Genomic DNA, 16,038 nt, shown 5'->3' with positions numbered 1-16,038 from the left:
GGTTTGTTTTATCTGTTGTGTACTTTTTATTGTGATAAACTACAACTAACACCAATTTGCCATTTTTACATTTTATGTGTATACTTCAGTGGCCATAATGTTGTGGAACCATCCTCTCTCTCTATAACGTTTTTTAAAATATAAGTTTTATGTTTCATTATTATTTTCTAACTTTCTTTTTCCCTTAACTTGTATGTCTTGGAAATTTTCCATGTCAGTACACAGACAGGTGTTTTGTCAGTGGTTACCTATCTGACCTACACAGATAGCTACTTTTCATAATATATAAATTTTTTCATAATATGATAATCAATTAGTTGGTTTCTGGTTTTACTTTTACCAATAATTTTGCAGTAAACGTCCTCGAATATACAGCTTGGTGCAGCATATGTAGGAATGTTTTCAGTAGAGATAGCAATGTCTACAGTAAATTTTTAAGAGACAGTATAGCACTGGTGAAATTCTACAGTGTGGCTCTTGGAATTTATGTTATAAAACATGACCGCAAGATGTGAAGTGTTCCTTGAACCTGTGAAGGTTTTTCACTGTGCCAAAGGGAACTTTGCAAATCAGTTTATCTATGGACCGTAAGAGGGAGAGATTATCCTAGTTTACCAGGCTGAACCCACTGTAAATGTAATCAAAAGGTTCCTTATAAAAGAACGGAAAAGATACGTTAGATAACACAGAAAAGAAGACAGAATAAGAATGGAAACAAAGATTGGAGTGTTGTGGCCACATACCAAGGAATACCAATCAGCTACCAGAAGCAGGAAATGATGTATTTTGAAGATTCTATAAAGATTAGAGTAAATATTTATAAAATAATTTTTTAAAACTTATTATGCTTTTTTGTTTTAAACTATGTATTAAAATTACTGTTTAGTAAATGGTATATGCACATTTTGTTTATATAAATCTATGGTAAATTTCATAAAGGATTAAATCAATTCCAACCTACTTTTGTACAGAACCAAACCCTAGTGGTAAATGAATATTTATGTTTTTCTGTGTGAAAAACTAGAGGATTGAAAATTCACCTTATTTCACAAAGTAAGTTATGTGCCTTCAAAACTCCCATTAATACTGGATATGCTATGCAGACAAACATGGCTTACCCAACTCTTTCATATAGTTTTCAAAATTTTCACAAGAAATGGATTTCCATGTTCCTTGGAACTCATACACCATTCTATCTGAAAGAAGCTATCTAAAAAATAGCAAAATAATAAGAGAATGAAATAATTTCATAACAAAATAATAGGTAAATAACAAGTTAGTACATTGTGTATTGTTATCAATAATTAATACATTGCATATTGTTATCTTCAAAGCAGTTAGAGTACAAGATATAGGCATTAAAAATACAGAAATAAAAATTTACAATGACTTCATATGGATGCACGTTGATGTTCCTTGAAATATTATTGAGTAGAGAAAGCAATAAGAAAAATCAGGAGAAAAAATGAGGAATTCTAATCCTTATGATTTTCCCTTGCTATCTTCCAAAAGAGAAAATCTCTTAAATGTAAGTGAGGACCAAAGTGGAAACATAGTAGTTTTTAGCAGGACTAAATCTAACTTTCTTAGCACTGATTAAGGATCAAATATAGACACCGCTCGCTCTCTGAGATCTGCCACACTCTACAGGCGGGTCTGGGTGGCTCTTTTACACCACAGGACTTTGAGACCCAGATCTCTGTCTTTCTCTAACCAACAGGGGTTCAGAAAAGGCCAATTTATTGGTTGTTCAGATACTTTATATTATCCTTCTTGATAGTTTGAGCTCAAATAAAAACAACAAGTCTGCACAGATGGTATTTGACATTTGAAGTAAAAATATCATCAGATGCAGAAAACCACTTTAAGCCAAATGTAACAAACTAAAAGATTAGAATAGAGGAAAAAAAGAGGAGGAGATTGTGATTTACAGAGAGAGAGCTAGAGAGAGAAAAGAAAAAGAGGAGGAAGACAAAGATGAAAACAAAGAAGAAGAGGAGGAGGAAGAGGAGGAGCAAGGAGAAGAGGAGAAGGAGGAAGAGGAGAGAGAGAGAGAGAAACAGAGAGACAGGCAGAGACAGAGAGAGAAAGAGACAGAGAGAGAGACAGAGAGAGAGACAGAGAGAGAGAATATCTTGCTGCTGTTTTCCCAGATGCCAACTCAATTTCTCAACAGCTCAGACAGTGATCATTGCCATTTGGACCCAATACTTTCTGAGAAACTCCTCCTTAATATAGGCTGTTTTCTTTCCTTTCAACCTTCAATGAAACACTCTGATGTCTGTCAATACCTGTAGGAAATCAGGACAGGAAAAGAGCATTAGAAAAAAAAAAAAAAAAAAAAACTTCATCTAGGGAAGAAGAGACTCCAAGCAGTAAATTGAGTGACAAGCTCCTCCTAATACATGCCATTTGCACCTGAAGATGTCCCTGTTAATTTCAGCCTTGCTATGTCCACATGTTAACACAGAGTTATTAGGAAATACTGAAGATATAAAATTTTTTTAAGATAGTAAGGGGATACAATATTTTATAATTTCCATTAAAATGTGAAGTATTCAAACACTAATATCTGTGAAGGCTGTTTATATGGGGTAATACTTCTATTAATATTTATTCAGCAAACATTTATGGAGCAACTATGTTATATGGAATTTTACATACACTATTGATTGAATGTCCCAGTTATGGTTGGAAAGGATATTGCAGTTTGCTGACTGGTTTTCCTGTTTTGAATTAGGCCATTTAACACTATTACTTTTCAAATCAATGTGTATAAATTATAACTTTATGCCCACTCAGTTTAATAGGGATGAGGATAAGGCCAGGAAAGAACCCATCACTGAAGACACTGCAGGTACTAAAGTCAGGTATTTAAGGTAATAAAATTCCTAGGATTTTTTTAAAAAATGTTGTACATATCACCACATATGTTAGGTGCACAAGGAAAATCACTAATTGAAGGTTACCTCTTTAAAAATGTCATATTGGCTGTGGTGTAGGACTCTGTGGTGAAAGCTTTGACTTGAAGCAGCATTAGTAGCTAAATCATGAAACAGAGCTCGTATGTGGCTCTTTCATTTACTTTTCTACCATGTGAAACTCTAGGACTAGACCTAATGCTCACTGACCAAGCCATTTTGTCATCTTGGTTGTTCAAGCGACAGATGCTTTCTATTGTCCATGAATACGCGGTCAAAATCTTCACACATTAACGTTAACTCCCGTTTGTCCATGCACACTCTTCTACCCCGAATATCTCTGAGTTGTCTACAATTTCTCAGCCCTTCACTTCAGACTCCTGAACAGTCTATCAGGCTATTTGACTTTATCAATGACTCCGTACATATTCTTGTCTCAAACCATTGCTCACTCCACACAAAATGAGAACAGGTATATAACTCTGAGCTGTGTCCTGTGAGATAGTTTCCTTATGAGTTTCTCAAGCCCCCGCTCCCATCCCAAGCATAATAAAATCACTGTCCCTTTTCAGCTTGCCTTCAGCAAGCTGAGCTGACTGACCCACAGAACATATTTAAGCTTTTCCTCCTCCAGCTGGTTACATAGGACCTCATATTATTGCAGGTATGATATGAAAATGTGGTGCTGACGTTACCCTGGTAGATGACATGAGGTGTGGGTGCCCTGCTCATAGGATTACCTTATGGCTTCTGGTCTTGTTCAGGATTGATTCCCTATGTACAGTTCAATCTTATGATGGACTACTACCATGCCTACCTGCCTTTCTGGCTCTGTGAGTCTAACAGAACCCAGCTCATAATGGATAGTTCCTAACACACTCTCTGTTAGCATTCTATAGTCAAGGGTTCTGCCTCTATTGGACTCAGGTAGTATATCACAAACTCCCTTTCACAAGGCATATAAGTCTATGTTACTGGTGGCATGGCTTTGCTCTGAAACCCCAGAGGTCTGTGTTGTGATGCTCTTATTGGGGGTACGCATCTTTTTTTATCACTAACACCTTCACACCATAAGGTTGCCATGAATCTAAAGCTATAGCCCTAATTTCCTGCAGATCCCTCTCCTGCTTCAGAGACAATTCAAAACAAGAGCCTTTTATCTCATCTGGTATACAAACTGGAGCATCTGGTATACATCTGGTATACAAAGTAGATGAATAATATGTCAAAGGGTCCTACAGAAACTTTGATGTAGCAGAGCATGATGGAGCATGCCTGTAATCCCAGCACTTGAGAGGCTGAGGCAGGAGGGTCGTTGCAAGTTTGAGACCAGCTGGGGCTACAATAGGAGCTCAAAGCCAGCCTGAACTGCATGGCAAGACTGTTTCTCAAAAGGAAAAGAAAAAGAAACTTTGATGTAAGAAGCAAAATACAGCAATTTGTGGGTTGGAAGAGATGACCTTATACACCATTGACTAAGCTGGATCCCTAAAACATTTTCAAGAGAAGCACAGAAGCCCTTCAGTCCACCTTAATTTCCATCCTCTATTGTGTGTGTCTTATCAAGACCTCCAGGGCGTTAGCTACTTCTTGATTTTCCTGCCCGATCCACAGTGTTGTGCCAGGTGTCCATACAGTCCTGATCTCAACTGATGTGCCAAAGAGCAGGAGCTTCTAACACATTCCGGGGATGAACACAGTATATTACTGGGATGAACACAGTATACTACCATCATAGTATTTCAGCTTTTTTCCCCTGTTGGTTTGCTACATTTATAGCACATCAATTGTTTCTGGATCTGAAATTGGCTAAAGTCTGGGATCTGAGCAAATGATCACAACTTTCTATTGGGATGACCAATCTTAGCCTGTTGCTTCTTCATTCTTGCCAACTCCCTTCAACTTGCCTTAGTTCTTGGCCCTTGTTATGGTAACTACAGTCTCCTGGCTTCTGGCAGTAAAGTGCTGCCTTCTGGCCCGTGATACCTATGATCTTATTCTTCCCCACCGATGTCAATGTGCTGAACTCTATGACAACCCAAGAAAAGGAACTGCTGAAACTTTGGGTGGTGCTGTGGCCCCTCTCATCAGTGCATTCCTGATGGTCCTGATGGTCCTGATGGCATACCTTTGGGACTGTTATGGAACATAATCATCTGACTTGTTTTCTGACTACACACAAGCTGTCTTTCTACAGAATGGTGATTATATTGACCAATAACAAAAGTAGATTCATAACTTTCTTACAGGGAAGGAGAAAAAGGCTTACCACACAATTGTTTCTAGCCTTTTGAGATAGAGTAAATCCCTGACTTATAAATATTCAAATTGCAAACTTTCACAGATACCAAGGGACCTCACATTATGAACATTCGTAGATGCAAACAAATTGAGGAGGTAGCTCGTGTGTCTGCTGGACACTGTCACCACTGTGCTGCTGTGTACAGTAGTGCAGTGCTCAGTCAGAGCCCAGCATGTGTGGAAGCAAGAAGAAAATCAGTGGTGATGTGGAGGGGATGACTAGGAAGCACAAAGAAATATACATTGTATATTTGTGTCAAGAGTGTGTAAGGCTCTCAAGAGTGTGTGTGGGTGCCCTGCTCATAAGATTACTTTGTTGGGCTCACAGACAAATCCAACTTATGAACGTTCTCCCAGAATGGAATTCATTCATAAATTGAGGACTTTACTGAATTTGAGTTATTTCAGCTAAGTACTTGGAAGTGTTTTGCAGCTGTACAAGGTACACTGCACTTTTTTGCAGCAGATATTGGCATGCAAAGAAAACTCAGGATTTACTTGTTTGCTATTCATTCAATAAACATTTTAGCACCTAAGTGAAAGATCCTCACACTGGCTCTTTCCCATCACTGAGTATACAATTTGGATTGAAAGAGACATGCAAAGTGTTTCTAACATTATGACAGATATCCTGTGATGTGCTAAATTCCCCGGTATTTCCTCATGGATACCTACTGATATAGCAGGCAGTGGGAGAACAAGTTATTTTGGAGCAGGAATTGGCAAACTATGACCTCCATACCAAATCTTGCAGCCATGTGTAGATAGCTTTATTAGAACATAGCCACACTCACTCCTGTATGTATTATCTCTGGCTATTCTCATGCTACGATAACAATATTGGATAGTTCTGAAAAACACATCTTGAATCACAAAACCTAACATATTTATTATCTAGATCTTTATAAAAAAAACTCAATTCCTGTTTTAGAATCGCAAGTTTTATTATCTAAAACTGGGGGTTGGAACTGAACAACTACTAGGTTTGTAAGCTTTCTTGGCTTAAGATGTAAAAGTGGTAGGTGACTTTTTTGGTCTCATAGTTTTTTCATTAATAGAAGACATGTTTATAACCATGTTATGGATAGGGACAATAAAAATGTAGCAGAAGAAACTAAGGTCTGGAATTTTATAAAAATCATAGAAGAGACAGTTATCAGTAAAATATAGATGGGATATTTTGAAAATTGCCTTGAGTGCCACAAGCCGGAAAAACATGAGAACTGGGAGACAATTGACTAGGGGGAAAAAGGGCAAAAGCATTGCTCTGTTATCTGCTTCTTCCTGAGTCTGACCCTAGGTACCTAATGAGCACGTTAAATTGCAAAGCTTTCTTCAGAGACAGCCTTGAGTATCTACAAAATTTTCCTACTTTCTTAGTCACTTAATGATGTTAAGGCTTGAGGTAATTCATGTAATTCTGACCTGCTTAGATTTAAACTATGCTTTGAGGGAAAATCTTTATAGTGACTTTAAAAATTATAGATAGATAGATAGATAGATAGATAGATAGATGGTAGACAGATGATAGATAGGTAGATAAGGAAAAGTCTACTATGAAATTAAGTACTGTAGCAAACAAAAAATTGTGAGCTAAATATCTGGCTCTCTTCTTGTACTGGTTGGCACAGCCCTCCTCATCCTGAAGTGTTTGCCTGTTAAGGACACGGGGAAAGAGCTGCCAGTTTGGCTTGCCAGGAGCCTTGGGGTACTTCTCACTGTCTTCACCACCCAGATGAGCAGCTGGAGGTAAAGAAGCTTGGATGAAATGCTAGGAACAAGGGACACTGGAGTCGCATCGAGCAACATCGTGGCTCTGCTTCTCGATGATATTCTTCATATACTTGTTCAACATTTTTCTATAGGCTGGAAATTGCTATAGGCTGAATGGTGTCCCCCATTTTCCCCATTCAAGTCCCAATACCCAGTACTTGTAAGCATGACCTTATTTAGAAATGGGATCTCTGCAGATATATTAAGGATCACAAGATGAGATTGTTCTGGATTTAGGTACACAATAAACGTAAATAACGTGTTGTAATTAAATAAAGAAAAAAAAAGATTTAAAACACTGAACCAAAGGAAAAAGTCTCATGAAAACTTACACAGATACTGGAGGGCAGCCACAAGCTAAGGAGCACCAAGAACTCCCAGGAGCAATGAGAAGGGAAACAGGGAGTAAATTCTCTTCCAGAGCCTTTCAAATGCTTCTTGGCCTCCAAATATAGGAGAATAAATTTCTGCCCCATTCCCATACCTTGTGCTGGAGGTCAAACCCAGAGCCTCCAGCATGCTGAGCACACGCACCACCACTAAACTACACTCCCATCTCTTCCTGTTGTTTTAAATCATCAAATATGTAGCAATTTGTTGTAGCAAACTTAGGAAAGTAATATAGGGAAAAGGCTGTTTTTTAAATCTTAGATCTTCTTATGTTTAAAATAAGGAGTTTATTTAATTATGCAAAATACTATTTAAACATATTTAGAATAATCTTTATTTCACTGTATTTCTTTGGTTCTTTAAAGGTAATACTACTACTGTCATCATTTCATCAAAGAGAAAAGTAATTTTATAAGTGACAGTATAGTGACAGAATAAAAACTGCATAACATTAAATATTATGGCTATATGTTAAAGTTACAATTTTTTTTCTGAAGTTCATGTAGAAAACATCTTCCTTACTTATCTCATTTTTCAATCCTGCCCTCTCCTGCTGTCTTCTCCAGTCAATTTTATTTCTGGTACTTTTCAGCAACATACAACTTCCTTTGGGTGTGTATGGAAAAACAAGATTTAGACTACAAAAAAATGCTGATTTTGGTAAACAGTACTGTAGTTTGCTGTGCTTTCTGTTTTCCAGCAGAACACTCACTGCAGGGTGGTGTTGGGATCAGGTGCTGGCTTGCTGGTACTGTATGCTTCTAAGAAGTCACATTGTTCAGACCAATCAAAATAATAGAGAGACTTCCTGGAGGAGACTGAATAAAGAGTGAAACGCCAGCACTAGGCAGCCTGTGATTCATATTTGCTGGGTTCTCATGCTCTGCTGCCCTTACTTCCTATAGCTTGAGCTTCTGGAACCCCACCTACTGTCTGAGCTCTGTCCCTAAGGCCTCAACCAATTATGCTGGCATCAAATTATTAGCCCTGATTTGCTTTTATAAAAATGCCAACTCCTGTGAGGCACTCTAAATCATCTTAATCAGAATTGCCAGCAACTATGCTGGGAATATGTGCTTTAAAAATTTTCCCCAGATTTTGACTGAAATCTGAGGTCAAGTGATTAAAGACAAATACTATAGACCAGTGGTTTGCAAAGTGTGGGCCTTACCATCTAGCCTCACTGTTACCTAAGAATGTTCTCGAAATGCAAGTTCTTGGGCAGCACCCCAGGTCTGCTGAATCAGAAACTCTGGAGAAAGGGCCTAGAAATTTTTGTTTTAGCAAGCAGTTCAGGTGATTCTGATGCATACTCAAGTAACAACTATTTCCCACGATTAGACTCATTTCTAAAGAACAGTGTGGAAGGGGAAAGTAGTAACGTTAGAAACCTTAACTAAGTGATTAAGTTGAACATCACCAGGGTCAGGTCACACTAGTGTCATGTACCCCTGATATGGTGCAGTGGGAAGGCATTTCACCTCTGTGGGATTTTTCTAAACACCAATAACCCAAACCTTGTCTCAGAAACCAAGGGGAAAATATTGAGGGATGGTCTACAAAACACTTCAAAATTTCAAGGTCGTGAGTCACAAAGAAGGCCTGAGAAACTGTCACAAATTGGTGAAACTAAGAAAACATGATGATGTTATCAACTGAGGCAGCCAAATGTGAGGAAGAAGGAGTCCTGAGTCTGGAATCTACCTCTCGGAGGGTGCACTTTAGGGGAGTTGGTGGTGGAAAGGAGGCGAGTTGATGGTGGAAAGGAGGCGAGTTGATGGTGGAAAGGAGGCGAGTTGTCTGAAAGGTGACTGCAGGTCAGAAAAAGTGAAGTAGTCCACAGTCTACACATGCACAGTCAAATTTCATGGGTCTTCGTAGGGTGCGTATTGAGAACATGATAGCATTAATATGTTCTAAGGATGAAGGTTTTGACCCTTGGACATCAAAATGTCATCCATCTGACACTAACATAGACCCAAGTAAAGAAAGGGTTAGTGGTTCCAACCAGTTTGAGTTATCTCTGAATGCCTACAAAACACTACAAAACAAAAAGCTAATGGGAGTATACAGCTTAGCTAGGTGACGTCTAAAATTGGTGATGGAAACAAGTGAAACTGGAGGGCTTATTCAGGCTTTTCTGTCAGTTTCAATGGCTAAAGACAATACGGAATCCTGAACTGGATCCTGAAACATGAAAGTACATCAGTGAGAAAACAAGAGAGAAATTTGAATAAAGTCTATAGTTTCATTACTGGTTTAATAGCAATTTTTTTTTTTTCAGTTCTGGCAAATGTAAACTACAATGCAGTATGTTCACATTAAGGGAGGCTGGATGACGCAAATGGAAACTGCTAAATCAGCAACTTCCCTGTACATTTAAAATATTCTAATGTTTTAAAAAATTTGAAAAAAGTAAAAATAAAATGAAAACAATATAGTACACACATCAGTAGTACATATTACAAGGACCAACTCCAGATTTACTGAAGGAGAATATGCATTTTTCAAAGGTGAGATACTGAAATATAAAATACATTTTGAGAAACTCTTCTCTTTACAATAAGCCTGGAATTCAGCATTGACTCAACATTTTGCAGGCCTGAGCCATGTGACAGTTTTGGTTATTGAATATATATCTACTTTTGAGACACCATGAGTTTTCAAAGTCATTCTGATCACTGAGTTTGTACACTGCTCCTTTGTCCTTCGTCATTGTTCAGGAAAACCTGATGAGGTTTGAACCTATCTTGTGTTTGCAAGACATTTTCTTCCTTAGAAGGCTGGAGTCTTGTCTTTGATCCTTAACTGTGTGCTTGGGGCCCCCCAACCTGCCACAGACTTCCCTCTTGCTGACAGCCAACCTACCTAGTATTTTAAATGCTACTTCATAAAGTCCCCTGTCACATTATTCCAGGCATTCTCCATGCTGATTAGCACTAGAATTTCCAGCTATTATCAGTGTAACCTGCATGCCTGGAAATATCCAGAGGCAACACAGTCTGTAGAGAACTTGCTTTTCCAGCAATGGGGCAACAAAAAGGTCAGTACTTTTAGGGACCTCATTGTTTCCAAAAAAGGTATTCAATAGACTCTACGATCAGTGGTCATGGCTAAGATCCACTCCAGTCTGACCAAGAAACTAAACAGATAAACAATTTCCTCTATGGCCAGACCTTTTTTTTACATGTACCACTGTACTCCCAGAAACAAGAAGTTACTAAAAAAAAAAAAAAAAAGTTACTGATTCTACAGTAAATGGCTGTAAGAGTGTTACATTAGCCCAACCAGAATGGAGAAAATGGAAACTCCCCTGAGCTATTGGCATTGACTTTCTTCTCTTGGGAAAAAGAGAATGAAGTGAATTGCCAAAGGCTAAAAGGCAGAACTTATGCCTTGAAAAATTCCTGGCCCAGCTTGTCTCAGGGGAACCTGGAACTTCTTGCTCAGTGTGGGATAACTCTGGGTACTTATCATAGACCATTCTGACAAGTGTTATCTTCAGAAACATTATTCCAACATGCCATGGCAAGTGGATTTTTCAGGAAACAGGTGCACCAGCACCCAAAAGGCTGGAAAGCAGCTGAGAAATTCTTATAATGACCTGATAGGTAGAACCAATGTGATAAGGGGTTGTGAGGAGAAGTTTGTGGGATTCCTGGCCTTGTTGAGTCATGAAAGAGGTCTAGCAGGGGCCAGATACTCCCACGGTGATCAGTAGGTGATGGATATGCAACCAATATGCAACTCTCTGGGCTTGCTGAGTGTGGTCAAGTTGCAGCAACCTGGAGACATGCATTTGGATCAACACCCCGTATGTCATAAATGTACCCATTTCTAACCTGTATGTGTCTTATTTCTTAAATCTCTTTTGAAAAACTCTAATCTTCTTGCTGATGAAATCAGAAGAGAAAAGATTTTCCCACATTTTGTGCAGGATAGACAGGAGATTAGTATCTTTCACAGCATCAGTGACTAAAACAGTTGCAAAACCTGGGAGACAGAAGAGCTTGGGAGGAAGGGAGAAAACGACACTGGAAGCACTGACCCTGCTGTGAAGAAGCAATCTGTCCCCTAAGTGAACAAGGCTGACTTCAGTGTCACCTGCAGGAAGAAAGTCCACTCTTCTGTCAATAGACCTGTAGAATATTTTGACATTATTTCTAATTTAAGATGACTGATCTTAACATTTTGACCATTTATAGTCTAAAAATTGCAATGAAATATCCAATAGTAGAAGATAATGTCATAGAAGGCAGAACATTTCCATCTTTGGCTTTCTGATCATTCGTGTGCTCTATGAAACTAATTTGCTTCAGGCTAGTCAGTGCATGAGTCAGTGTTCCTCCCATATTAACACCAACTGTGAAATCTGAGGTGAGTGATGATATTCCAGGAACAGTTGAATATGATAATTCTTCCACAGGTCTGGGCAATGTGGAGTGGCTGTCATACAAGAATACGTCATCTCACGCGATTTTAATGATGATGGCTCCCTGGGAAGGAACACAAGGTGGAAAACTAGTTTAGCAGCTAAGCTCTGGTGCAAGTCAAAGTAAAGATGAGAAGCAAGTACTGTTTTGAACTCAATTCAGGAAATTGTTGGTAACTGATGAGAAATTATGTTTCAAGAATGCCTAAAGCAAATATTAATAATGCTGAGAAACACTAAGATTTGTTAACCTATTCATGTATGCACATGCAAAATCATATGCATTTTGATCATAAATATTAAAAAATATATAACAAAATGACAGGAATAAACTACATCAAGGGTAATGATGTCAATGGCAATTGCCTCAGATGGTGGAGCTAAGGGTAAACTTTTATTTCTTTCAGTAACTTTGTTTTATTTAAAATTGCTCTATAGTTGGAAGAATAAATTCTATCATTTTAAAAAAGGATATTCAACAAGGTCTTGCAGGGCTCATAAGATGTGGGAGTTCAGAAATTACAGTAAAAGCCAGGAATACAGCTCAGAGGCATAAGCACCTACCTGGCAGGCGCAAGGTCCTGAGTTCAATTCCCGGTACAAAAAAACACAAAACAGAAATTACAGTACCATTACCTTTGGATGATGGTACCAGGCAGCAAATAGCATTATAAAAACAATTTTAACTGGCTGTGGTAGTGTACACCTGTAATCCCAGCATTTGCGAGGCTGAGGCAGGAGGATGGCTGAGAGTACAAGGCCAGCCTGGCTTACATAGTGAGTTCAAGGTAGCCTGAACTACATAACAAAATTTTGTCTCAAATAAACAAAACAAAACAAAACAAAGGACAGTTTTATATATTAAAAAAAAGGAAATGTGAGTCCTATTTGAATAGCCTGTTTAAAATGTCTCTTAGAAAGTTGAATAAACTTATCTGGAGCATAGGAAATAAATACCTAGATCATAAAAGGAAATCCAGTGGACTGGACAAGGAGAGGTGAATCTAGGGCAAAGAGTAAAGTAAGAGGAGCAGGGAAGAGAGCTACAGGGAAACTAACATAGATGGAAGCATTGGAATAGCAGCTTGTGAGTGGCTCAGAAGTGGAGAATGGGTTGGGTTCCTGGGGTTGCTGTAACAAATCACTGCAAATTGGGTGGCTTATGACATCACAGTATTCTCTCACTGTGTTAGAGACTAGAAGTCTGAATACAAGATGCCAGCAGTGATATTTCCAAAGGCTCTGAGGGGAACCTTCTGTTTCAGGTGCTGGCAGCTCCAGATATGCCTTGACATGTGGCTGCATCCTTCTGTCTTTGCAGGACCTTCACCCACTAAAATGGAATCTAGAGTCTAAGGCATCTATCCGTGTAAATTAATTTAATGTAACAGTTTTCAAAAATAAATTCATTAACAACTAGTTCTGTGAAATGATTTATGAAACACTATCTAGTCAAAAAAGTGGAAAATTGATGAAATCAACAAGCATTGCCTTTTTAAAAATAAGTTGTTTAATTTCACATGCATTTCTGCAAATGTATTTGACACCCCACAAGATATTAAGGGACAACCGTCAATTAGTGCCCTTTCATTTTCAATACTAGAATGTTGTTTGTAATTACTTTGGATGGTGCAGCTAAGTTTACCCTTAGCTCCACCATCTGAGGCAATAATTTCTTGGGAAATTATCCTATTTCCCAAGATTCCAAATAAGGTTTAAAAAGGTTTTTAGACTTAAGAAAAAGAAAAGATATTATAATAGTGGTTTTATTAATCAAGAGCCTCATTCTCCCCCCCAAATTTTCTGTCTTAAAGTTCACAGGCAGCACTTATCCATTGGGAATCTTCTCTAGAAAGAAAGCTGTAGGTCCACTCTCTCAGAACACAAACCATTCTTATCTCTGGATTTGTCTCTTTAGTCTCAATGCATAATGAAGGCACTGAGAGCTCACACTTCAGCAACAGACTGAAATGTCCTGAGTATCCTCAGGGTCTTGCATTATAGCTCCATCAGTTGATGCCTGGATCACACTGTCTCCCCTGAAGACAAGTTATGGATCTCAGTGGGAGTGTGCCCTGGTGACTTATTGAAACAACATTGCTTTTTATAAGCAACCTAATGCTTTTGACTATCTTTTTGAATACTGCTATCCCACCAAGGTCACATGCAGGTAGATATTTTGCCAGTTTATCAAAGAAGAGAAGAAAACCTGAAAATATTTTAATAACTGATTTTTATATGCAAAACAATAAATGTAGCATGAGTTTCATTTCTACATGGATGTAAAGGAATATTAACTATGGCATCATAAATTTTAAAATAATTCGCTGTTTAATCTTTTTGATATATTCAACTAATATTTCAGAAAGCTTAAAACTTAAAACCTCTTTTAAAAAAAACTTGGAGTCCCAAAGTCTTACCTGTTTGCATTGTACAATATCCTTCTAAAGGTGTTCCCTACCTTCTTTTTCATTATATTCTTGATATTTTATGTCAAAGCAGCAGGACGTTCACATGTACCAGCCGATCTGTCTAGAAGCCTCTTCACAGTCTTATCCACAATTTCAGACCTAAACCTGAAAAGATGACTACAGAAGAACACACTTTGGGCAGCTTGTCGGTGACAACCTCACCTGAATGAATGGGGGGCTGCTTATTATCTTTGTTTGTTCTCTTCAGAGTCAACAGTCTCAGATTTTGCTGAGGAAATATGAGATGCGATCAATATTTAAATAAAAATTTTAAAAACATACAGTGAAAGACACATTGCCATGAATCACCCTCAAAATATTTCTCCTCACTTCAAACACACTCATCCTTCCAGTCTTCCCACTTTCTGAAGCAGTTGTAAGAGTCCGTTTGTTGAGGGTCATGTCATGGCTACTTTGATGTCTTATGTGCATTTGAAAATGTTTATAGCAATTTCTCTTTTTTTAAGTTCAATTGTATGCATTTATTTTGATACCATTCTCTCTAAACAGGAGATCATAAAAGTCACATAAAAGCCTAATAGCCAAGTAAACTGAATAGAGAAGATTTCATCTTAATTATTCTGAAAAAAATAAAGTTGTATTTTTTATTTTAGCAATGTGCTGCTCTAATTAAAGCAAGAATGTACATCTGCATGGTAACCACAAAGAAAATTGTTGTTGCCATGATAATTTTCTACTAACTTCTGATAACCAAAACTAAACATCTCAAAGACATTATATATAAGTACCACACAAGATGCAGAACTTTCGGGGAAAATGAGTTATTTACATTTATTTTTATTTTTCACTCATACAAATATAAACTAGAATCATCTGTACAGTACAAATAAAATTAAAGACTTACTACTTGGGAAACACAGTCAAGAGCTTTTTAAAAAAGAACCTTAACCTGAATGTAGGAACCTCAAGTCAGGGGGCCACTGTGATTCCTATGTGTTAGAGCGCATGAGCTACACTGGTGTTAACACACATTGCAGTCCCTGCATATAGCTGTGCACCACAGCACAAAATACAAAGCCAATGTGAGGTCAAGGCTAGCTCCGACTTCAGAGAGGGCTTCCCGGTTTTCAGAGACCAAACCTCAGCCTGCAGGCCTACTGGCAACTCTGCTCACATTTCCTCCAGACTCCTATGAATAGCTCCTTGTAATTCCACATCTTCTGTGGATCTGAATTCTTCTACAGAAGCACTTTTCACACCCATGTTCTCATCACTGTCACATTCTTTGGTGGTAACAGATAGGCTACTTAACAAGGCATACATCATGTCTTCCTCTAAGTAGTGAGGATTTAGTATATGAGCTGAACACTGAGTCTTCTTAAATTAATTCTCTAGCTCCAGAAAACTGTGATCTTCTGAGAGGACAGTGAAAGGAATCTACTTGGGTAGTTCTTCATATAGACAACCAGTGTGCATACATATGGAAAAATCAGCAGCTTTCTTTCTTTTACTACATCAAGGATGAAGGGAGAACATCCAATCCTCTTCAGGTAATATGGATCTCACAGTTGAGTGGAGGCTTCCAGTTGGTGTTCCCTCGTTGAAAACCCCAAATAAATTCCTTGGTTAACAAGGTTGAGTCAAGAAGATATCAAATTCCTGAACAACCCAATGTAAATTAGTGAGATTGAAAATGTGATGAAAAACCTACCAACAAAGAAAAGCCCAAGCCCTCATGGATTCACAGCAGAATTTTACAAGAAATTCAGAGAAGATTTAATACCAACAC

The 16,038-nt window shown here is 38.1% G+C and overlaps 1 protein-coding gene and 1 pseudogene across 3 annotated transcripts in view; both read right to left on the bottom strand.

The window, feature by feature from the left end:
- Fabp12 (fatty acid binding protein 12) overlaps positions 1-3,791 on the bottom strand; it is a 7,909-nt gene extending 4,118 nt beyond the window's left edge. For 2 of the 3 annotated variants that reach the window (XM_005392051.1, XM_005392053.1), the window contains exons 1-2: positions 3,662-3,743; positions 1,119-1,210 (exon numbers count right to left, since the gene is read on the bottom strand). In XM_005392051.1, the coding sequence (XP_005392108.1) occupies positions 1,119-1,191 (73 nt within the window). In that variant the 5' untranslated portion in view covers positions 1,192-1,210; positions 3,662-3,743. Of the gene's footprint in view, positions 1-1,118; positions 1,211-3,661 lie in introns of all 3 variants that reach the window. The other variant, XM_005392052.1, reaches the window with a different exon arrangement.
- An 11,628-nt stretch (positions 3,792-15,419) lies between these two features.
- LOC102007161 overlaps positions 15,420-16,038 on the bottom strand; it is a 6,134-nt pseudogene continuing 5,515 nt past the window's right edge.

Source organism: Chinchilla lanigera, unplaced genomic scaffold, assembly GCF_000276665.1.
Source record: "Chinchilla lanigera isolate Chin_1 unplaced genomic scaffold, ChiLan1.0 scaffold00043, whole genome shotgun sequence".
NCBI classification, from domain to species: domain Eukaryota; kingdom Metazoa; phylum Chordata; class Mammalia; order Rodentia; family Chinchillidae; genus Chinchilla; species Chinchilla lanigera.
The sequence above is the reverse complement of the archived record's forward strand: the minus strand, read 5'-3'. Positions and strand labels throughout refer to the sequence as shown.